This window comes from Tachypleus tridentatus, chromosome 10 (assembly GCF_004210375.1).
Source record: "Tachypleus tridentatus isolate NWPU-2018 chromosome 10, ASM421037v1, whole genome shotgun sequence".
Classification (NCBI taxonomy): Eukaryota; Metazoa; Arthropoda; class Merostomata; order Xiphosura; family Limulidae; genus Tachypleus; species Tachypleus tridentatus.
Genome location: NC_134834.1, coordinates 151,575,904 through 151,601,721, shown reverse-complemented (window position 1 = coordinate 151,601,721; position 25,818 = coordinate 151,575,904). Strand labels below are relative to the sequence as shown.

The window sequence follows — 25,818 nt, the reverse complement described above, 5'->3', positions numbered from 1 at the left end:
AAAGTAAAATTTTCTAAACTGTCGTGTTAAAGTTTTATGTAAAACATTAAATTAAAGTGAAACCTTCTATAAACTGACGTGTTAAACGTTCATATAAAACATTATTATAAAGTAAAACATTGTATAAACTGTGGTGTTAAATGTTTATATAAGATATTGTTATAATATAAAACCTTCTATAAGCTATCGTGTTAATGTTTTTATTTAAAATATTATTATAAAATAAAACCTTGTATAAACTGTCGTTTTAATATTTTATATAAAGCATAATTATAAAGTAAAACCTTGTATAAACTGTCGTGTTAAAGATTTATATAAAATATTATTATAAAAAATACCTTCTACAAACTGTCATGTTAAAGTATAGTTTGGAATGTGTTTTATTGTTAGGTAGTGTTTTTGTAGTTCAATATGTAAGGTATTTTATTATTAGATTATTGTTTTCAACTATAGTTTGCAAGGTGTTTCATTGTTATGTAATTGTTTTGTGCTTTAATATATAAGGTATTTTGTTATTAAATAATTGTTCTAAAATTTAATTTGGAAGGTGTTTTATTGTTAGCTAATTGCTTTGAAGTAGTATTTTATTGTTACGTACTTTTTAAGAACAGCTTTGACGATATTTAATTCTAAGGTATCTGTTTTAAAGCTTAGTTTCGAAGGTATTTTATTGCCAGGTGATTGTTTTGTTGCTTAATATGTAAGGTATTTTCTTATTAGATAAATGTTCTGAAGTATAGTTTGGAAGTAATTTTATTGTTAGGTAATTTTTTTAAGTACAGTTTGGAAAGTATTTTACTGTCACGTACTTCTTTTCAAGTACATTTTGGAAGGTATTTGATTATGAAATAATATTTTTGAAGGTCAGATTAGAAGTTGTTTTAATGTTATATAATTGTTTTGTTGTTCAATATATAAGGTGTTTTCTTATTAGGAAATTCTCTTGGAGTACAGCTTGTGAGGTTTTTATTGTTAGTTAATTGTTTTGGAGTTCAATATGTGAGGTATTTTATTATTAGATAAATGTTTTCAAATACAGTTTGGAAAGTGTTTTATTGTTAGGTAATTGTATTGTAGTTCAATATGTAAGGTATTTTATTATTAAATAATTATTTTGAAGTACAGTTCGCAAGGTGTTATACTGTTAGGTAATTGTTGTGTAGTTGAATATATAAGGTCTTTTATTGTAAGGTACTTTTTAGTTCAATTTGTAAGGTGTTGTATTGTTGCATAATTGTTTTCCACTTGAATATGTAAGATTTCTGTTGTTAGGTAATTGTTTTGTTGTTCAACACGTAAGGCATTTTGTTGCTAAATAATTCATTTGTAGTTCAGTACGTAAGGTGTTTTATTGTTATATAATTGTCTTGTAATTTCTATGTAAGGTACTTTGTTATTATGTAATTGGTTTGTAGTTCAATATGTAAGGTATTTGAATTTTAGGGAATTGTTTTCAAGTACAATTTGCAAGATGTTTCTTTGTTAAGGATTTGTTTTTCACTTAAACATGTAAGATGTTTTATTATTATATAATTGTTTTGAAGTACAAGTTATAAGGTGTTTTACTGTTAGGTAATTGTTTGTAGTTCAATATGTAAGGTGTTTAGTTGTTAGTAATTGTTTTGTAGTTTAATAGGGAAGGTATTTTATTGTTAGGTAATTGTTGTGTAGCTCAATATGTAAGGAGTTTTATTATTATATAATTATTTAGTAATTCAATATGTGAGGTGTTTTATTGTTAGGTAATTGTTGTGTAGCTCAATATGTAAGGAGTTTTATTATTATATAATTATTTAGTAATTCAATATGTGAGGTGTTTCATTGTTAGATAGTTCTTTTGTACTTCAATATGTCAGGTGTTTAATTGTTAGTTAATTGTTTTGTAGTTTATTATGTGAGTTAGTTTGTCGTTAGTGAATTGGTTTGAAATTCAATATGTAATGTATTTTGTATTTATATAATTCTTTTGAAGTTTGGAAGGTGTTTTAATGTTAGGGAATTGTTGTGTAGTTCAATATTTAAGGTGTTTTATTGTTCTGTTATTGTTTTGAAGTACAGTTTGGAAGGTTTTTATGGTTAGGTATTTCTTCTATAGTTCGATATAAGATGGTTTATTATTAAATAATTGTTTTGAAGTACAGTTTGGAAGGTGTTTTGTTGTTATGTAATTGTTTTTTAATTTAATATCTAAGGAGTTTTCTTGTTAGGTAATTGTTTTGTAGTTCAGTATGTAAGGTGTTTTGTTGTTAGGTATTTGGTTTTTAGTTCAAATGTAATATGTTTTATTCTTAGGTAATTGTTTTGTAGTTTAATATGTCAAATGTTTTATTGTTAGGTATTTGTTTTGTATTTCATCATGTAAAGTGTTTTGTTCTTAGGTTATTGTTTTGTAGTTCAATATGTAAGGTGTTTTTCTTGGTTAATTGTTTTAAAGTACTCATTGGACGGTGTTTTACTGTAAGGTAATTTTTTTAGTTCAATATGTAAGGTATTGTATTAGAAAATTCTTTTGAAGTACAGTTTGAAAGGTGTTTTATTGTTAGGGGACTGTTTTGTATTTCAGTATATACAATGTTTTGTTGTAAAATAATAGTTTAGAAGTACAAGTTGGAAAGTGTTAAACTGTTAGGTAATTGGTTCTTAGTTCTGCATGTAACATGTTTTGTTGGTAGGTAATTGTTTTCCTGTGGAGTTTAAAAGGTGTTTTACTGTTAGGTAAGTATTTTGTAGCTCAATATGTAAGGTGTTTTTTTATTAGATATTTTTTGAAGTGCAGTTCAGAAAGTGTTTTATGGTTAAATAGTTGTCCTATAGTTTAATATATAAACTTTTTCATTATTAAATAATTGTTTTAAGTATAATTTTAAATGTGTTTTATTGTGAGGTGGTCGTTTTTTAGTTCAGTATGTAAGATATTATATTATGTGATAATTATTTTGAATTATTGTTTGGAAGGTGTTTTATTGTTATGTAATTTTTTGTAGTTCATCTTGGAAGTTATTTTATTGTTAGGTAATTGTTTGTATTTCAATATGCAAGGTGTTTTGTTGTTTGGTAATTGCTTTGTAGTTCAACAGCTAAGGCATTTTGTTGTTAAGTGATTGTTTTGTAGTTCAATATGTGAGGTGGTTTATTATTACATAATTGTTTTGTAATTCAATATGTAACATTTTTATTGTTAGTTAATTGTTTTGTAGTTCAATATGTAAGGTAGTTTATCGTCAGATGATTGGTTTGTAGTTCAGTATGTAAGGTATTTTTTTAGGTAATTGCTTTGAAGTACAGTTGTCTTTTTGTTAGGTATTTGTTTTGAAGTATAGTTTGGAAGGTTTCTTATTGTTATGTAATTCTTTTGAAGTATAGTTTGGAAGATGTTTTATTGTTAGGTAGTTGTTTAGTTGTTCAATATGTTGGGTGTTTTATTGTAAGTTAATTGTTTTCTACTTTAGTATGTGAGGTATTTTGTTGTTACATAATTGTTATGAAGTGCAGTTTGGAAAGTGTTTTATTGTTATGTAATTGTTTTAAAGTTCAATATGTAAGGTGTTTTATCGTTATGTAATTGTTTTGTAGTGCAATAAATAATGTAATTTGTTGTTAGGTAAATGTTTTGTAGTTCGATATTTTATGGTGTTTTATTGTTAAATAATTGTTTTCTAAATCAATATGTAAGGTTTTTTATTGATAAGTAGTTGTTTTGTAGTTCAGTGTGTTTTTAATTGTTAGTTAATTGTTTTCTAGTGTAATACCTAAGGTAGTTTGTCGTTAGGTAGTTGGTTCCTACTTCAACATGTAAGGAGTTTTATTTTTAGATAATTGTTTAGTAATTCAATATGTGAAGTGTTTTATTGTTAGGTAGTTCTTTCGACTTCAGTAAGTTAGATGTTTAATTGTTAGTTAATTTTTTTCTAGTTCATTATGTAAGGTAGTTTGTCGTTAGGGAATTGGTTTGTAGTTCAATATGCAAGGTATGTTGTATTTAGGTAATTCTTTTGAAGTATAGTTTGGTAGGTGTTTTGTTGTTAGGGAATTGTTTTGTAGTTCAATATTTGAGGTGTTTTGTTGTTCGGTAATTGTTGTGAAGTACAGTTTGGAAGGTGTTTTATTTTTGGGAAATTGTTTTGTAGTTCAATATATAAGATGGTTTATTATTAAATAATTGTTTTGAAGTACAGTTTGGAAGGTGTTTTGTTGTTATGTAATTGTTTTGTAATTTAATATCTAAGGATTTTTGTTGTTAGGTAATTGTTTTGTAGTTCAATATGTAAGGTATTTTGTTTTTAGGTAATTGATTTGTTGTTCAGTATGTGTGGTGTTTTATTGTTAGATAATTGTTTTGTAATTCAGTATGTAAGGTATTTTGTTGTTAGGTAATTTGTTTGTAGTTCAATATGTAAGGTATTTGAATTTTAGGGAATTGGTTTGAAGTACAGTTTGCAAGGTATTTTATTGTTATGGAATTCTTTTGTACGTAAATATGTAAGATGTTTCATTATTATATAATTGTTTGAAGTAAAAGTTAGAAGGTGTTTTACTGTTAGGTAAATGTTTAGTAATTCAATATGTAAGGTGTTTTATTGTTAAGTAGTTGTTTTGTAGTTCAAGACATTATGTGTTTGATTGTTAGTTAATTGTTTTGTAGTTCAATATTTAAGGTATTTTATATTTAGGTAATTATTTTGAAGTATAGTTTGGATGGTATTTTATTGCTAGAGAATTGTTTTGTATTTCAATATGTACGATGTTGTGTTCTTAAATAATATTTTTGAAGAATAAGTTGTAAGGTGTTTTTCTGTAAAGTAATTGTTTTGCAGTTCAGTGTTTCAGGTGTTTTGGTTTTATGTTATTGGTTTGAATCACAGTTTGGAAGGTATTTTATTGTTAGTCAATAGTTTTATACTTTTAATATGTAAGGTAGTTTATTATTAGATAATAGTTTTTAAGTACAATTTGGAGTTTATCTTATTGTTATGTACTCGTTTTGAAGTAAAATTTGGAAATCATTTTATTGTCAGGTAATTGTTTTGTAGTTCAATATGTAAGATGTTTTGTTTTTAGGTGATTGTTTTGAAGTACTGTTTGGGAGGTGTTCTAATGTTACGTAATTATTTTGTAGTTCATTATGTTAGGTATTTTACTATTACATAATTGTTTTGACGTACAGTTCGAAAGGTTTTTTTCTGTTCGGTAATCGTTTTGTAGTTCAGTATGTAAGATGCTTTTTGTGAGGTAATTATTTTTAAATATTATTTGGAAGGTGTTTTACTCTTAGGTTAATGTTTTCAAGTAGGGTTTGGAAGGTGTTTTACTGTTAGATAGTTGTTTTGTAGTTCAGTATGCTAGGTGTTTATTTGTTAATTAATTGTTTTGTAGTTCATTATGTAAGATATTTTGTTGTTAGGTAATTGTTTTGAAGTACAGTTTGTAAAATGTTTTATTGTTAGGTAATTGTTTTATAAGGTTGTTAAAAATTGATAAGTTTAACTGGTGTACTGATAATGTCACTTACTAGTGATGTATAGCTAGTTGTACGTGTTTACTAACCACAGAGAAGTTTCGCAAGTGTACTGCTAAAATCAGTAGTGTGTGTATGTAGTTGTATATGTTTATTAAACAACGATACGTTTAACAGGTGTACTGATAAAGTAAGTAGTAATGTATACCTAGTTGTATATGGTTGTTAAACATTGATAAGAGTAACGAGTGTACTGATAAAGTCGGGAATGACATATATCTAGCTGTGCATGGTTATTAACTTTAATAAGTTAGACAGCTGTTATGATAAAGTCACTAGTGATGTATATCTAGCAATACGTGGTTATTAAGCATCGATATGTTTAATAGGTGTACTGATAAAATAAGTGTCATGTGTATCTCGTTGTACATTTTTTTAAACATTTATATGTTTAACAGCTGTACTGATAAGGTCGGTAGTGATATATATCTAGCTGTACATGGTCATTAAACATAGATACGTTTAACAGTTGTAATTATAACGTCAGTAGTGATGTATATCGAGTTTTACATGGTTGTTAAACATCCATAAGTTTAAGAGGGGTTTTGATAAAGTCGGTACTGATGCATAGCTAGCTGTACATGGTTGATAAGCATTGATGAGTTAAACAGGTGTCCTGATGAAGTCGGTAGTAATGTATATCTAGCTGTACATGGTTACTAAACATTGATAAGTTTAGCAGGTGTACTGATAAAGTCAGTTGTGATGTTTATCTAGCTTTATATGGTTATCAAAAACTGTTAAGTTTATCACGTATACTGATAAAGTCAGTAGTGGTATTTATCTTCCTGTACATGGTTATTTAAATTGATAAGTTTAACACGTATACTGATAAAGTCAGTAGTGATGTATATCTAGTCGTACTTTCTCATTAAACATTGATAAGTTTAACAGTGGCACTGATAAAGAGAGTAGTGATGTATATCTACTTATACATGGATATTAACATTGATAAGTTTAACAGTGGCACTGATAAAGAGAGTAGTGATGTATATCTACTTATACATGGATATTAACATTGATAAGTTTAACAGTGGCACTGATAAAGAGAGTAGTGATGTATATCTACTTATACATGGATATTAACATTGATAAGTTTAAGAGGTATACTGATAAAATCGATAGTGATGCATATCTAGTTGTATATGGTTGTTAAACACTCATGAATTTAACATGTGCACTCATATAGTTGCTAGTGGCGTGTATGTAGCTCTACATGGTTATTAAACATTGATTAGTTGAACAGGTGTACTGGTAGAATAATTAGTGATGCATATCTTGTTGTATATGGTTGTTAAACATTGATACGTTTTACATTATTACTGGTAAAGTCAGTAGTGTGCTGTACATAGTTATTCAGCATTCATATGTTTAACTGGTGTACTGATAAAATCATTTGTAATGTATATCTAGCTGTACATGGTTATTAAAAATTTATAAGTTTAACACGTATACTGATAAAGTCAGTAGCTATGTATATTTAGCTGTACATGATTATATTACATTGATAAGTTTGACAGTTGTACTGATAAAGTCAGTAGTGATGTCTCTAGCAGCACATGGTTATTCAACATTCATAAGTTTATCAAATGTACTGATGAAAGCATTAGTAATGCATAACTAGCTTTAGATGGTTTTTAAACATTTTTAAGTTTAACAGGTGTACTGATAAAATTAGTAGTGATGTTTATCTAGTTGTTTATGGTTGTTAGACATTGATAAGTTAAACGGGTGAACGATAAAGTTGGTAGTATTGTATATCTAGCTGTACATGGTTATTCAACATTCATAATGTTATCAGGTGTACTGATAAAATCAGTAGTGATGTATAACTAGGTTTAGATTTTTTTAAACATTGATAAGTTTCACAGGTGTACTGATAAAGTCAGTAGTTATGTATATCTTGCTGTGCATGGCTGTTAAGCATTGGAAAGTTTAATAAGCGTACTGATGAACTCAGTAGCAATGTATATGTAACTGTATATGTTTATTAAACATTGATACAATTAACAGGTGTACTCATAAAGTCAGTAGTGATGTATGTTTGGGTGTACATGGTTGTTAAATATTGTTAAATTTAACAAGTGTACTGATGAAGTCAGTAGTAATGTGTATATAGCTGTTTATGTGTATTAAACATTGATAAGTGTCATAGGTATACTGATAAAGTGAGTAGTGTTGTATATCTTGTTGTATATGTTTATGAAACATTGATAATTTTAACAAGTGTACTAATCAAATCAGTAGTGATGTATATCTAGTTGTAGATGGTTATTAAGCATTGATAAGTTTAACAGGTGTAATGATAAAATCAGTAGTGATGTATATCTAGTTGTATATGGTTCTTGAACTTTGAGAAGTTTAACGGGTATACTGATAAAGTCGGTAGTGATGTACATTTAGTTGTATGTGGTTGTTAAACACTGGTAAGTTAAACGGGGGTACTGATAAAGTCGGTAGAGGTGTATATCTAGCTGTACATGGTTGTTAAGTATTGATGAGTTTAACAATTGTACTGATAAAGTGAGTAGTGGTGTATACTAGCTGTTATTTTCTTATTTGTTTGACTTTATTGTAACAGATGATGAATTGAGATAAACGCAAGAATCAAAACGTTAGAAATATTTCACATCAGTCATACTCTAATCAGTAATATTAATGAAGATAAGTTTCACAATATCTAGAAGTTTCCTTCATGTTCCTGTGTTTTTGATGGTTTTATATGAGATTCATGTGTTTCTTCACGTAAATCATATGTAACAGTGTTGAGAGAAGTTTTATTTTTATATCAGATGATAAAAGTGAATTTATTATATAAAAAAATGAAAAGTCACACGTGGTCAATGTGGTTAGATTTTACAGGGGGCCAGTCCCTCTTGTACCAAAGTTGCGTTTGACAAGACTAACAATGAGATGCTTATATTGCGTCTCCAGAAATGTGTCTGTGAAATGTTTATATTACGTTATTTTCAAAGAAAGACAGACTGTGATATTTTTATATTACATAATTTGAAGCAGAAGACAGAGTGGGAATGTTTTTATTACGTTATTTTCAACGGAAGACAGACTGTGAAATACTTATATTCTGTTATTCTGAACAGAAGACAGAAGGGGAATGTTTATATAACTCTATTTTGAATATACGACAAACTGTGAAATGTTTATATTACCTTACCTTTATTAAAAGATACTCAGTCAAATATTTATAATACGTTATTCTCAACAGAAGACGGACTATATAATGGTTGTATTACGTTATTTTCAACAGAAGATATAGTGAGAATGTATGTATTACGTTATGTTCAATAGATGACAGACTGTGAAATGTTTATATTACATTATTTTTAACAGAAGGCTGACTGTGAAATACTTATATTCTGTTATTCTGAACAGAAGACAGAAGGGGAATGTTTATATAACTCTATTTTGAATATACGACAAACTGTGAAATGTTCATACTCCTTTATTTTCAATACAAGACAGACCGTGAAATGATTATATTACTTTATTCTCAACATTAGAGATACTGTATAATGTTTATATTACGTTATTTTCAACAGAATACACACTGTGAGATCTATATATTACGTTATTTACAAAACCAAATAGACTGGGTAATGTTTGTATTACGTTATGTTCAACAGAAGACAGACTGAAATACTTATCTCACTTTATTCTTAGGAGAAGACAGTCTGTGAAATGTATATATTACATTATTCTAAAGAGAAGGCTGAGTTGGAATATTTATATTACCTTATTTTCAACAAAAGAAAGACTGTGAAATGTTTATATTACATTATTTTAAACAGAATAGACATTTGGAATCTTTATAATATCTTATTTTCAACAGAAGAACGAGTGGGAATGTTTTTATTGCTATTATAATTCTCAATAAAAGACAGAGTGTGAAATGTTTATATTATGTTATTTTCAACAAAAGACAGAGTGGGAATGTTTATATTACGTTATGTTCAACAGAAGACAGAGTGGGAATGTTTATATTACGTTATGTTCAACAGAAGACAGAGTGGGAATGTTTATATTACGTTATGTTCAAGAGAAGACAGAGTGGGAATGTTTATATTACGTTATGTTCAAGAGAAGACAGAGTGGGAATGTTTATATTACGTTATGTTCAACAGAAGACAGAGTGGGAATGTTTATATTACTTTACTTTCAACGGAAGACAGGCTGTAAAATGTTTATATTACGTTATTTTTAATAGAGGACAGACTATATAATGGTTGCATTACGTTATTTTTAATAGAAGACAGACTGTGAAATGTTTATATTACCTTACCTTTAATAGTAGACACTCAGTAAAATAGTTATATTATGTTATTTTCAACAGAAGAAATAGTAAGAATGTGTATATTACGCTATTTTCAACAGAGAAATAGTAAGAATGTGTATATTACGTTATTTTCAATAGAAGACACTGTGAAATGTTTATATTACCTTACGTTTAATACTAGACACTCAGTAAAATAGTTATATTATGTTATTTTCAACAGAAGAAATAGTAAGAATGTATATATTACGTTATTTTTAATAGATGACAAACTGTGAAATGCTTATATTACATTATTTTCAAGAGAAGGGTGATTGTTAAAATGTTTATATTCCGATTTCATCAATAGAAAACAGAGTGTGAAATGTTTATATTACGTTACTTTCAATAGAAGACAGAGTGAGAATGTTTATATTTCGCTATTTTCAACAGAAGACAGACTGTGAAATGTTTATATTACGTTACTTTCAATAGAAGACAGAGTGAGAATGTTTATATTTCGCTATTTTCAACAGAAGACAGACTGTGAAATGTTTATATTACGTTACTTTCAATAGAAGACATAGTGAGAATGTTTATATTTCGCTATTTTCAACAGAAGACAGACTGTGAAATGTTTGTATTACGTTACTTTCAATAGAAGACATAGTGAGAATGTTTATATTTCGCTATTTTCAACAGAAGACAGACTGTGAAATGTTTGTATTACGTTACTTTCAATAGAAGACATAGTGAGAATGTTTATATTTCGCTATTTTCAACAGAAGACAGACTGTGAAATGTTTATATTACGTTACTTTCAATAGAAGACATAGTGAGAATGTTTATATTTCGCTATTTTCAACAGAAGACAGACTGTGAAATGTTTATATTACGTTACTTTCAATAGAAGACATAGTGAGAATGTTTATATTTCGCTATTTTCAACAGAAGACAGACTGTGAAATGTTTATATTACGTTACTTTCAATAGAAGACATAGTGAGAATGTTTATATTTCGCTATTTTCAACAGAAGACAGACTGTGAAATGTTTGTATTACGTTACTTTCAATAGAAGACATAGTGAGAATGTTTATATTTCGCTATTTTCAACAGAAGACAGACTGTGAAATGTTTGTATTACGTTACTTTCAGCAGAAGACAGAAAGGAAGTGTTTATATAACTTTATTTTGAACAGAACACAGACTGTGAATTGTTTATATTAATTTAATTTTCAGTAGACGACAGACTATGAAATATTTATATTATGATATTTTTAATAAAAGAATTACTGTGAAATGTTTATATTAAGTTATTTTGAACAGAAGACAGACTGTGAAATGTCTATATTAAGTATTTTGAACAGAAGACAGACTTTAATATTTTTATATCGCATTATGTTTAACAGAAGACCGAGTGGGAATGTTTACTTTACGTCACTTCAATGGAAGACACACTGTAAAATGTATATATTACAGTGTGTCTTCTATTGAAATGACTGTCTCTGAAATGTCCATATTACGTTATTGTCAATAAAAGACAGATTGTAAAATATATATACTACGTTATCATCAACAGAAGACAGACTGTGATTTGTTTACATTACGTTATTTTCAATAGAAGACAGAAAGGAAATTTTTATATAACTCTATTTTGAACAGAAGACAAACTGTGAAATATCCACACTGCTTTATTTTTAAAAGAAGGCAGACTGTGAAGTGTTTATATTACTTTATTTTCAAGAGAAGAGATGCTATGAAATGTTTATATTACGTTATTATCAAAAGAAAATCAGACCAAAAAATGATTATATTATGTTAGTTTCAAAATAATACAGTGAAATATTTATATTACGTTATTTTAAACAGAAGACAGAGTGGAAATATTTATATTATGTTATTTTCAAGAGAAGACAGAAAGGGAATGTTTATATTTTGTTATTTTCATCAGAAGGTAGACTGTGAAATGTTTATATTGCGTTATTTTAAACAGAAATTTGACTGTGAAGTGCTGATGAGTTCGTATTTCAGAGTGTACAAGGGCTAAGTCTGTCGCCCTCTGTTGTTAAAACAAAGAAATTTACGTTGAGCCCATGAACAAGCTTCTCTAAATCTGTGAATTTATGATATATATAATGTTCTGATCAGTTGTTTGGTTTTTGCTCATGCCTTCTACTTGTGACGTAACAAATATTTCAACCCGCTCTTGACCTCAAAATGTTAGCTTTGATTATGATAATTTCTTATTTTTAAATGGAATGATGTCACTTCTTTTCCTGTTGATGCTGGTTATGTCTGAAAAATTAGATGTCATCTTGATTGAAATCTGTGAATCCATTGTTACCGTCTGGTTTCTTGACTGTTGTTTAACGTAAGTTCACTAGTATATCTTATTTCTTGAGTCGCAGATGTTTCTGAATCCTTATCAGTTTATGCAAACTGCACTCAAGATAAGTGTATGCGTACAAAACATTGTCTTAGTATAATTATTTTAACATTATTTCAGGACATTCTCTTCACAATTAGATATTTAAAAAAAAAAACATTTAAAAGCAGGAAGGTCACCTGTTTTCTGAAGGTCATCACTAAGGTAACACATTACTCTGAGTGGTGCGCAATCGTGACATATTTTGAATCGGACTTAATACACGTTTCCTTGACTTTATTGTTACCACGCGCTTGTCTTCGTTTCTTATTAGGACGTGTATGTTTGTATATCAGTACAGGCAATAAGAAAGGTAAGACCACTACACTAACTATCTTAAATTACGAAATGAATAGAGAAATATAAAAGAGACAGGTTGTAAACAAAAGAAATAAATGTAACGGAAATTCAAAGTTAATTAAAAGTTGAAAAATTAAACCGTCGAGGGAGAAAAATTACTGATACAGTGTTAATATGACGTATGACGGACCCATGAGTTTGAAAGTTTGATACTTCAAAATGAGGTCTAAAAAATATATTAGTCAATTACTGTTGAACATTTACAGGTTTACTAAAATTTAAACTTTTAATCAATACACAATACACGTGAAGCACAGCGCTAATGTGTCTGTTATTTTTAGATATTTTTTGGAGTTATTGTGTTCCACGTACGTCAACATAATTAAACTTCGGATTGCATTTTCACAACGCATAGACATAATGGTATAGGAGTTCGTACGTTACGAGCTGGTGTTTAGCATTCGATGTGAAGATTCTATTTAGCTTTAGTTCCGTTGAAACGAACTCGTAAGGGATAAAAAATAAAAAGGTCATCTCCGAAGGCAGCTCTCCATCAAATGGCACTTTCGTGTCGGCCCGTGATGAGAGGGCTAAATGAGATTTTCGATTTGTTTTCCATTCGACCAGGCTTCTGCTTTAGCACCCGGACGATTCTGGTCATTCTTGTTGCTTTTCAATTTTACCGTATCTCTCTTTCTGAATTCTCGACGTGCTCGTGGAAATCGGAGCCTTGACTTATCAGATGGCTTTATCGCCGAGTCGCTTACTTTACTGCCAAACGGTCGTCTCCGCGCAAATGGCCACTTCCCGCGTCACCGGAACGACTAGCTCTGTTAGGCGGGAAGATTTGTGAGCACGAAAGGTGGCGAAGTAGATAATGATGTACTGTTAAGCCTAATTCACTCGAGTGCCCTGTGACTTGGGCAGCTACGAAACAAACTGTTATCCCTTGGGTGATATCTGTGCACATGTTCTAATGCCCGTTTGTCAACTTCACGGACATGCAAGAGAAGCCAATTATGAGGGTGGGGATAACAAAATATCTAAGTTATATAAGGGGTTTCTTTGGTTCTCTTCATCGAATTTAAACTTTTATCACTAACACTAGACTTAGTAAGAGTACATCATAACATAACTATTTAAACTTGTATTACTAACACTAGACTTAGTGGTAGTACATCATAACAAAACTATTTAAATATTTACCACTTACACTAGACTTAGTGACATTATAGCATAATTATTTAAACTTTTATTACTACCACTAAACCTAGTAACAGTACACCATAACACAAATATTTAAACTTTTATCTCTAACACTACACTCAGTAATATTACATCATAACATAACTATTTAAACTTTTATCACTAACACTACACTCAGTAATATTACATCATAACATAACTATTTAAACTTTTATCACTAACACTACACTCAGTAATATTACATCATAATATAACTATTTAAACTTTTATCTCTAACACTACACTCAGTAATATTACATCATAACATAACTATTTAAACTTTTATCACTAACACTACACTCAGTGTATTACATCATAACATAACTATTTAAACTTTTATCACTAACACTACACTCAGTAATATTACATCATAACATAACTATTTAAACTTTTATCACTAACACTACACTCAGTAATATTACATCATAATATAACTATTTAAACTTTTATCTCTAACACTACACTCAGTAATATTACATCATAACATAACTATTTAAACTTTTATCACTAACACTACACTCAGTAATATTACATCATAATATAACTATTTAAACTTTTATCTCTAACACTACACTCAGTAATATTACATCATAATATAACTATTTAAACTTTTATCTCTAACACTAGACTTAGCGACAGTACATCAAAACATAACTATTTAAACTTTTATCACTAACACTACACAAACCAACAACATGGTAAAATTTTTTCTCATCAAGGACGTGGTAATGTAGTTACCACTCAGGTCTAGTCCACATTGTTTTTTACGTAACTCTGACGATTTAATATTCAAATATAAACTGTGTAGCGGAGTTTGTTCCAAATTATAACTATCTCAACGTTTGTTTTATCGGGAACTTTACTTATGGTTATGTGTTAATAACTCGAGAGCATGTATTTTGTGCGAGGGTTTTTACTGTTGAGTATATTAATGGTTTAAATGTATTTTTCTTTCTGGGGGTATTTGCTCTTGCTTTCTGCATTAACGGTTCATCGTATGAGGGCTTTTACCATTTGCCTATTACCTTATTTGTTTCAGTGTTGTTCTTTTGTGTGTGAGGGTTTTTAACGTTTTTTGCTACGTTAATGGTTTCAGTGTTCTTTTTTTGTCTGCAAAGGCTGCTAACGTATTCCTTCTAAATTAATGGTTTGAGTGTTTTTGTTTTGTGTGTGAAAGGTTTTTATCGTGTGAACGCTACATTAATGGTTTGAGGGTTTTTATCGTTTGTTTGCTACGTTAATGAACTGAGTATTTTTCTTTTGTGTATAAGGATTTTTACCGTTTAAACGCTGCTAAATTAAAGGTTTGAGTGTTGTTGTTTTGCGTGTGAGGGTTTTTATCGTTTGTCTGCTGCATTAATGGTTTGAGTGTTCTTCTTTTGTGTGTGAGGGTTTATAAACTTTATACTGTGTGAACGCTACGTTTAAGTGTACTTCACAGGAGTACATATACGTGTGTGTCAACTTGTCCAGAGAGTGAGAAATGTCGTTCTTCGAGTTACCACACGTGAAGTACATGTTTACTCTGTAGTTTGTTGCCAAGTTCCAGATGTTATGTTACTCTCACCTCTTGAGGTTGGTTAATCTCGGTATCTGACAAGGTAGAACAAGTGTAAACATTGTGCTCTTATTGTCAGAAGGAAATCATACGCTAATAATCGGTGGTTATCTCCTCCCCGGCTGACATATAACAGAGAAACCTTCACTACCATCTGTTATTGTAGAACAAGGCTTAGTAATTAAGAGACACCAGGTACATGTTTGTAGAAAGTAACACTTTACTGTTAAAGTCCAGTTTGTAGAAAACAAAGCTCTATCAAAGGCAAAGTTTAAAACAGACTAACAAACTATTAAGTGTTAAAAAAAAACCAAGTATCACTTTATCCTTATCTTCTAAGAAAATGTAATGAAATTCGAAACTTTCACAAACAAATATCGGACTTTCACACTACATATCGAAATATAACTTGCTGGTCTTAAATATCCTTTTCATCCATACTTTGTTATTTATCATAGCTACTAAATACAACGATATTACCATACTTTCTAATTTACTGTATCTGGTAAACGCCCATATTGTCTTTAACATACATGCTCTTTCATTTCTTAATTGACATAGACTTTTTCGATTTCATAGTTTTACCTCTACATGGTAGTACGAGCATGGTTATTCAGTGATATTTTAACAACAGTAAATGTTATAGCTCCAAGGGACAACAATAACGAAGACGATAATATGTTAAGATATAAAAAAGATATTTTCTGAGATTAGAGAGTGCAGTAATAACATTTGTAGGCGAACAAAGTATCACGTATATTCTCGCAATCAACTGGTCATTTATTTCTTGATAAATTTACGTTTCATAACAATGACTTTTCTGACTTACTAGACCGATATGTTCGAAATTTTCGAATTGTTTATAATAGTTGTTGGACTAGGAACAACCTAAACCATGCTAGTACAGAGATATAGTTCATAACGAAATTTGGGGACGGTATCAGAGGTGTTGCAAAGACGAGTGTACCTGTGTTTGGTCAAAGCCACACTGGTATATTTGTTGTGAGCATCAAACCCCGGATTTTAGCGTTCTTCGTCTGTAGCGCATTTGTTTTTGAAATTGCTGGTTTAACTCAGTTTTCTTTCTTCGAGAAAGTTACATTAAGATTGAGGTTACTACTACGAGTAATCATACGTTGGTAATATCTTTTCCTCATTGAATGACAAACATATTTTATCACAACAGACGAGAAAGAACGAGGGCTGAGAAGAAGAAGAGAAGACGAAAATAACTTATCAAGTGTTGATAGTGTGGACACTAAGCCTAATTCTGGCCTACGGTCAGTAAAGGTTGTGATTGGTTTAATTCCCGATGCCGATTCAGCTGGGTTACAGTTTCTACCTGAAGAACTAGAGTTTCGACCGAGCAGCTTGTCGTATCAGATAGGAGTGTGGACAAGAAGCATAATCTGTAAAGGATCGCGGTTTGGGCCGATACCAGCACGTATGGAGTCAATTCGAACATCCAAGTTAGCATGGAAGGTGGGTAAACAAAGATGTTATAGGTAACTATGACTACCCCATATATCAATGTAGAAAAAAAAAAGGTTATAAACCTATACTAAAGTAGGTAAACAACGTTATCACATATACTAATGTTGGTAACGACCGTTACCACATTTACTAAAGCAGGTAAACAACGTTATCACAAATACTAATGTAGGTAACGAGTGTTATCACATATACTAAAGCAAGTAAACAACGTTATCACAAATACTAATGTAGGTAACGAGCGTTACCACATATACTAACGTAGGTAAAGATCGTTATCACATATACTAATGTAAGTAAAGAACGTTTTCACATATATCAGTTTAGGTAAAAAACACATTATCACCTGTAGTATTATGGGTATAGAATATCACATATACTAACGGAGGTAAAGCACGTTATCACGTATATTAATGAAGTGACCGTTATCATATATATTAATGTAAGTAAAATTCGTTATCACATATAATAAAGTAGGTAAAGAACGTTATCGCACATGCTAATGCAGGTAATGACGTTACCACGTATACTAATGTAAATAAAGAACGTTATCACCTGTATATAAAGAACGTTATCACCTGTATATAAAGAACGTTATCACCTGTATATAAAGAACGTTATCACCTGTATATAAAGAATGTTATCACATGTATATAAAGAACGTTATCACATATACAAACGTACGTAAAGAACATTATTAAATATACTAAAGTAGGTAAAGAACGTTATCACGTATACCAATGAAGGTAAAAAACATTAGGGTGAAGAACGTTCTCACAAATAGTAATCAAGTTAAAGAATCACATTTACTAATGTACGTAAAGAATATTATCACATATACTAAAGCAGGTAAAGAACGTGATATACTAACATAAGTGAAAAAACATTATCACACATACTAATGTAGATAAAAACGTTATCACGTATACTAATGTAAGTAAAGAGCGTAATCACATGTACTAAAGTAGGTAAAGAACATTATCAGACATAGTATTGTAGGTAAAGAACATTATCACATTACAAATGTAAGTAAAAATCGTTATCATCTACACTGGCGTAAGTAAAGAACGTTATCATATATACTAAAATACGTAAAGAACGTTATCACATATACCAATGTAGGTGAAAAACATTATCACAAATAGTACTGAAGGTAAACAACGTTGTCATATAAACTAATGTATATAGACAACGTTGTCATATAAACTAATGTATATAGACAACGTTGTCACATATACTGATGTAGTTAAGAATATTATCAAATATATTAAAGTAGGAAAAGAACGTTATCACATATACTAAAGTAGGTAAAGAACGTTATCACATATAATAACATAGGTAAAGAATGTTACCACATATAGAAATGTAGGTAAAGAACATTATCACACATGCTAGTGCAGACAAAAAACGTTATCACATATACTAATGTAGCAAAATAATGTTATGAGATACACTAACGTATGTAAAGAACGTTATCACATTTACTAATGGAGGTTGAAAACGTTATCACATGTAGTAATGTAGGTAAACAAAGTTATCACATATGCTAATGTAGGTAAAGAACGTTATAACATACAGTAACGTCGGTAAACAACGTTATCACATATGCTAATGTAGATAAAGAATGTTATAATATATACTAAAGTGGGTAATGAATTATCAAATATAGTATTGTTGTCAAATAACGTTATGACATATACTAAAGTAAATATAAAACGTTATCACATGTACTAATGTCGGTGTTGAACCTTATCACCTATACTAATGCAGATAAAAACGTTATAACATAAACTAGTGTAAGTAAAGAACGTTATGACATACATTAAAGAAGGTAGCGAACGTTATCCCAAAGAATAAAGTGGATAAAGAACGTTATCACATATAGTACTGCACGTAAACAACGTTATCACACACGCTACTGTAGATAAATATATTATCACATATGGTAATGTAGTTAGGGAACGTTATCTTATATACTAATGCAGGTAAAAAACCTTATCACCTATAGCAATGAATTTAAAAAAAGGTTTTCACATGTACTCATTCAGGTAACTAATGTTATCACATATACTTAAGTACGTAACGAACGTTATGATATATACTAGCGTATAAAAAGAATGTTATCACATATACTTAAGTACGTAACGAACGTTATGATATATACTAACGTATAAAAAGAATGTTATCACATATACTAAATTATGTAAAGAACGTTATTACATATACTATAATTGGTAAAGAGTGTTATCACGTGTACTGATGTAGAAGAACGTTAGCACATATAATTAGGTAAGCAAAGAACGATATCACATAAACTAACGTTGGTAAAGAACGTTGCCACATATACTAAGATAGATAATGAACGTTATCACATATACTGATGAAGGAAAAGAACGTTATCACATGTATTAGTGTAGGTTGAAAACATTATAACTTAAAGTAATGTAGGTAAAGAAATTTATCACATATACTGATGTTTTCAAGTATGTAATGAACGTTAACGTGAAGGAAAAAACGTTATCACATATACCACTGTAGGTTGAAAACATTATAACCTAAAGTAATGTAGGTAAAGAAATTTATCACATATACTGTTCCAGGTACTCAACGTTTTCACATATATTAATGTATGTAATGAACGTTATCACATATACTGATGAAGGAAAAAAACGTTATCACATATACCACTGTAGGTTGAAAACATTATAACCTAAAGTAATGTAGGTAAAGAAATTTATCACATATACTGTTCCAGGTACTAAACGTTATTACATATACTTATGGAGATTAAGACGTTGTCACATATGCTAATGTAGGTAAATAACATTATCAGATATACTACTTTAGATAAAGCACGTAATCAGATATAGTAATATCGGTAAGAAATGTTATCGTCTACACTAATGTAGGTCAAAAACGTTATCACATCTATTAAAGCAGGTAATTAATTTTATAACATATACTACTGTAGGTAAAGAACGTTATCAAATATAGTAACGTAGGTAAAGAACATTATCATATATACTAATGTAGACAAAGCACGTAATCAGATAGAGTAATGTCGGTAAGGAACGTTATCACCTATACTAATGTATGTTAAGACGTTGTCAGATATACTAATGTAGGTAAACAACGTTTTCACATATACTAATCTAGGTAATAGCGTTATCAGATAATAGTGTAGGTACATAAACAGACGTAGGTAAAGAACGTTATTACACATACTAAAACAGGTAAAAAATGGTATCACATCTACTAATGTAGTTAAAGAATGATATCACATATAATGAGATATCACATATACTAATGTAGGTAATGAACGTAATAACATATACTAAGATACATAATGAACATTATCACATATACTAATGCATGCAATGAATGTTATCACATATACTGATGAAGGTAAAGAACATTATCACATATACTAGTGTAGGCTGAAAACATTATCACTTATAGTAATGTAGGTAAAGAACGTTATCAGATATAGTAAAGTAGGTAAAGCAATTTATCTCATATACTCTTCCAGGTAATAAACGTTATCAGATATACCAATTTAGATAAAGCACGTAATCAGATATAGTAATATTGGTGAGGAACGTTATCGTCTACACTAATGTAGGTCAAGAATGATCATATATAGTAATGTCGTTAAATAATATTATCACTTATACAAATATAGGTAAAGTATGCTTCGGTGAAGAACATTATCACATATAGTTTTGAAGGTAAAAAACGTTATCATATTGACTAATGTACATAAACAACGTTGCCACATATACTAATGTAAGTAAAGAACGTTATCACACATACAAATGTAGATAAAAAACGTTATTACATGTACTAATGTAGACAAAGGACGTTATCACATATACTGATGCAGTTAAAAAACGTTATCACATATACTAAAGTAGGTAAAAACCGTTATCACCTTTAGTAATGTAGATAATGAACGTTATCACATATACTAATGCAGGTAAAGAACGTTCTCACATCTAAAGTAGGTAAAGGACGTTCTCGCATATACTAATGTAGTTAAAACATTATTAGATATTGTAATGCATGTAAATAACATTATCAGATATAGTAAAGTAGGTAAAGAACGTTATCAAATATAATCATGTAGGTAAAGAGCATTTTCACATATACTAATGTCGGTAAACAACGTTATCACATATACTGGTGTAGATAAAGAACGTTATCAAATATACTAATGTAGATAAAAACTCTATCACGTATAGTAATGAAAGTAAAGAACGTTATCACATACACTAATGTTAGTAAAAAACGTTATAACAGATACTAATGTACACAAAAAACATTATCACATATTCTTAAGTAGGTAAAGAACGTTGTCACCTATTCTAATATAGGTAAAACGTTTTTACATCTACTAATGTCGGTAAAAAACGTTATCACATCTACTGATGTAAATAAAGAACGTTACCTAACATACTAATGTAGGTAAAGAACCCCTTATCAAACACACTAACTTAAGTAAGGAACGTTATCTAACATACTAATGCAGGTAAAGAACCCCTTATCAAACACACTAACTTAAGTAAAGAACGTTACCTAACATACTAATGTAGGTAAAGAACCCCTTATCAAACACACTAACTTAAGTAAGGAACGTTATCTAACATACTAATGTAGGTAAAGAACCCCTTATCAAACACACTAACTTAAGTAAAGAACGTTACCTAACATACTAATGTAGGTAAAGAACCCCTTATCAAACACACTAACTTAAGTAAAGAACGTTATCTAACATACTAATGTAGGTAAAGAACCCCTTATCAAACACACTAACTTAAGTAAAGAACGTTACCTAACATACTAATGTAGGTAAAGAACCCCTTATCAAACACACTAACTTAAGTAAAGAACGTTATCCTACATACTAATGTAGGTAAAGAACCCCTTATCAAACACACTAACTTAAGTAAAGAACGTTACCTAACATACTAATGTAGGTAAAGAACCCCTTATCAAACACACTAACTTAAGTAAAGAACGTTACCTAACATACTAATGTAGGTAAAGAACCCCTTATCAAACACACTAACTTAAGTAAAGAACGTTACCTAACATACTAATGTAGGTAAAGAACCCCTTATCAAACACACTAACTTAAGTAAAGAACGTTATCTAACATACTAATGTAGGTAAAGAACCCCTTATCAAACACACTAACTTAAGTAAGGAACGTTACCTAACATACTAATGTAGGTAAAGAACCCCTTATCAAACACACTAACTTAAGTAAAGAACGTTACCTAACTACTAATGTAAGGTAACGAACCCTTATCAAACACACTATAGTAATGTAATCTAAAGAACACTAATGTCACCATTACTAATAACTAAGTAAAGAACGTTATCACATATAGTAATGTAACTAAAGAACACTGTCACCATTACTAATGTAAGTAAAGAACGTTATCACGTATAGTAATGTAACTAAAGAACACTGTCACCATTACTAATGTAAGTAAAGAACGTTATCACATATAGTAATGTAACTAAAGAACACTGTCACCATTACTAATGTAAGTAAAGAACGTTATCACATATAGTAATGTAACTAAAGAACACTGTCACCATTACTAATGTAAGTAAAGAACGTTATCACATATAGTAATGTAACTAAAGAACACTGTCACCATTACTAATGTAAGTAAAGAACGTTATCACATATAGTAATGTAACTAAAGAACACTGTCACCATTACTAATGTAAGTAAAGAACGTTATCACATATAGTAATGTAACTAAAGAACACTGTCACCATTACTAATGTAAGTAAAGAACGTTATCAAATATAGTAATGTAACTAAAGAACACTGTCACCATTACTAATGTAAGTAAAGAACGTTATCACATATAGTAATGTAACTAAAGAACACTGTCACCATTACTAATGTAAGTAAAGAACGTTATCACATATAGTAATGTAACTAAAGAACACTGTCACCATTACTAATGTAAGTAAAGAACGTTATCACATATAGTAATGTAACTAAAGAACACTGTCACCATTACTAATGTAAGTAAAAACGTTATCAAATACACTAACGTAGGTAAAGAACGTTATCACATATACTTACCTTCATAAAAACGTTATCAGGTATACGAACGTGAGTAGAGAACGTAATCGCATATACTAATTTAGTTAAAGAATGTTATCACATATAGTAAAGTTGGAGAACGTTATCACATATACTAATGTCGGTAAACAACGTTATTATATCTACTAATGCAGATAGAGAACGTTATCACATACAGTAATGTAGGTAAACTCGTTATCACAGATACTAATGTAGGTAAAGACGTTATCGCTTATACTAATGTAGGTAAAGAACGTTATCCCATATAGTAAAGTAGGTAAAGAACGTTTTCACATATACTAACGTAGGAAAAGTCGTTTCCACATATAGTAATGTAGGTGAAGACGTTATCACATATACTAATGTAAGTAGAGAAACTTATCACATATACTTATCTAGGTCAAGACGTTACAACCTATGCTAATGTAGGTTAAAAACGTTATATCGTATAGTAAAGTAGATAAAGCACGTTATCACATAATTTAAAGGGGTTAAAGAAAGTCTAAAAATATACTAATGTAGATAAAAAACGTTATCACATATAGTAATGTAAGGAAAGAACGTTATCACATAAACTAACATAGGTAATGTACGTTATCACATATACTTAAGTAGGTAAAGAACGTGATCACATATATTAAAATATATTAGCGTTAACACGTGTACTAATCTAGGGAAAGAACGTTATAACGCATACTAATATAGGTAAAGAACGTTAGCAAACATAGTAATGTAGGTAACGACCGTTATCACATATACTAGTGGAGGTAAAAAGTGTTTTTAAATATTCTAATGTAGCTAAATAGCTTTATTCCATATTTTTGTGAAAGTAAACAAGGTTATCCCGTCTTCTAATTAAGTGAAGAACATTATTGCATCTTTTAGTGTAGGTAAAGCTCTTATATATAATAAAAGATGGAATATCTAATGTCTCGAAAGAGCGTTATTACATGTTCTAAATTAGGTAATGTAAAATATTACATCTTCGGATGTAAGTAAAGTGCGTTATTTCATCTTTTTATGTAGTTAAAAGAGTATTGCCACATATATACGTTATTGCAGTTTCTAACGTTGGTAGAGAAGGTTATTTCACCCTCTGAAGTGGATAAAGAGCGTTTTTATAACTTTAATTAGGTATAATGTATTATTTACTATATCTTTAGGTAAACATTATTATTATGTATTAAAGATTATTAGAAATTTTTATGACGGAAAATTGTTTTTTCGTTTTTCGGAAAATTTTGATGGAACATAAAAAATATTTCTTGTGTTAGATAAAATAATAGTTGAATTTAGGTTTATCAGACTTAGCTGATGGACTCTCACAGTATTCACATGAAAATATTCTCAATTGTCCAGTTCTGATCCAGAAGATGAATCTTTGTAACAACGTTTTGTAATAAGGGCAGAACCGCAGTCCAACCATATTGCAGGATTCCATCTGTATCGCAGGAATGCTACCATAGTACAGGAATACAACCGTAATACAGAAGTCCAGCCCTAGTACAGGAGTTCAGCCTCAGTACATTACTCCAACCTGTATATTGGTCTCTACAAAGTGTTATGTTAGGTACGTTTATAGAACCACTGGTTAAAGAGTCCCACCCTGTATATTGGTGTCTATCAACTTTTACGTTTATAGAATCACTGGGTAAAAGTCTAACCCTATATATTGGTCTTTTTCAACTGTTACATTTATAGAACCACTGGATAGAGTCTAACCCTGTATATTGGTTTCTATCAAATGTTACGGTAATAGAACTACAAGTTAAAGACTCCAACCCTGTATAGTGGTGACTATCAACTATTACATTTATAGAACCACTGCTAACAGGGTCCAATCATGTATATTGGTCTCTATTGATTGTTACGTGTAAAGAACCACTTGTTATACAGTCCAACCCTGTACATTGGTGTCTATCAACTGTTACATTTAATGAACCACTGGTTAAGTACTCCAACCTTGTATATTGGTGTTTAACAACTGATACATTTATAGAACAACTGGTTAACGAGTCCAACCCTATATATTTGAATACATCAACTGTTACATTTATAGAAGCACTTTTTAATGAGTCCAACCTTGTATAATTGTGTCTATCAACTGTTACGTTAATAGAACCACTGGTTAGAGAGTTCAACCATGTTATTGGTGTCTATAAATTGTTACGTTTATAGAACCACTGTTTAAAGAGTCTAATCCTTCCCTCTATATTCGTGTGTATCAACTGTTACATTTATAGAACCATTGGTTAAAAAGTCAAACCCTGTACATTGGTGTCTAGCAACTATTACATTTATAGATTCATTTATAGAATTGTCAAACCCCATATATTGGTGTCTATCAGCTTTTATGTTTATAAAACCACCCGTTAAACAATCCAACCATGTATACTGATGTCTATCAATTGTTAAATTTATAGAACAAGTTGTTAAAAAGTCCAGCCATGTATATTTGTGTGTATCAACTGTTACATTTATCGAACCACTGGTTAAAAGTGTCCGACTCTGTATATTCATATTTATCAACTGTTACATTTATAAAACCACTGGTTCTAGAGTCTCATCCTACCTGTTGTGTATTAACAGCTACATTTATACATCCACTGGATAAAGAGTCTAACCCTGTATATTGGTGTCCATCTATTGTTACATTTATAGAGCCACTGGTTAAAGAATCCAACCATGTTAGTTGGTGTCCACTAACTGTTACAATTATAGAACCATTTCTTAAATAGTCCAACCATTTATATTGGTGTCTATCAACTGTTACATTTATAACTCCACCGGTTAAAGAGTCCGATCTTGTATATTGTTGTTTATTAACTGTTACATTTATACAACCACCGGATAAAGACCCCAACTATGTACATTGATGTCTATCGATCGCTACATTCGGAAAGT

The 25,818-nt window shown here is 29.9% G+C and overlaps 1 protein-coding gene across 3 annotated transcripts in view; it reads left to right on the top strand.

Moving 5' to 3' along the window:
• Positions 1-25,818, top strand: part of LOC143230640 (transcription factor hamlet-like) — an 85,435-nt gene that overhangs the window by 39,989 nt on the left and 19,628 nt on the right. For all 3 annotated transcript variants that reach the window (XM_076464513.1, XM_076464511.1, XM_076464512.1), the window contains exon 2: positions 16,501-16,796. In XM_076464513.1, coding sequence (XP_076320628.1) covers positions 16,501-16,796 — 296 coding nt within the window. The remainder of the gene's footprint in view (positions 1-16,500; positions 16,797-25,818) is intronic.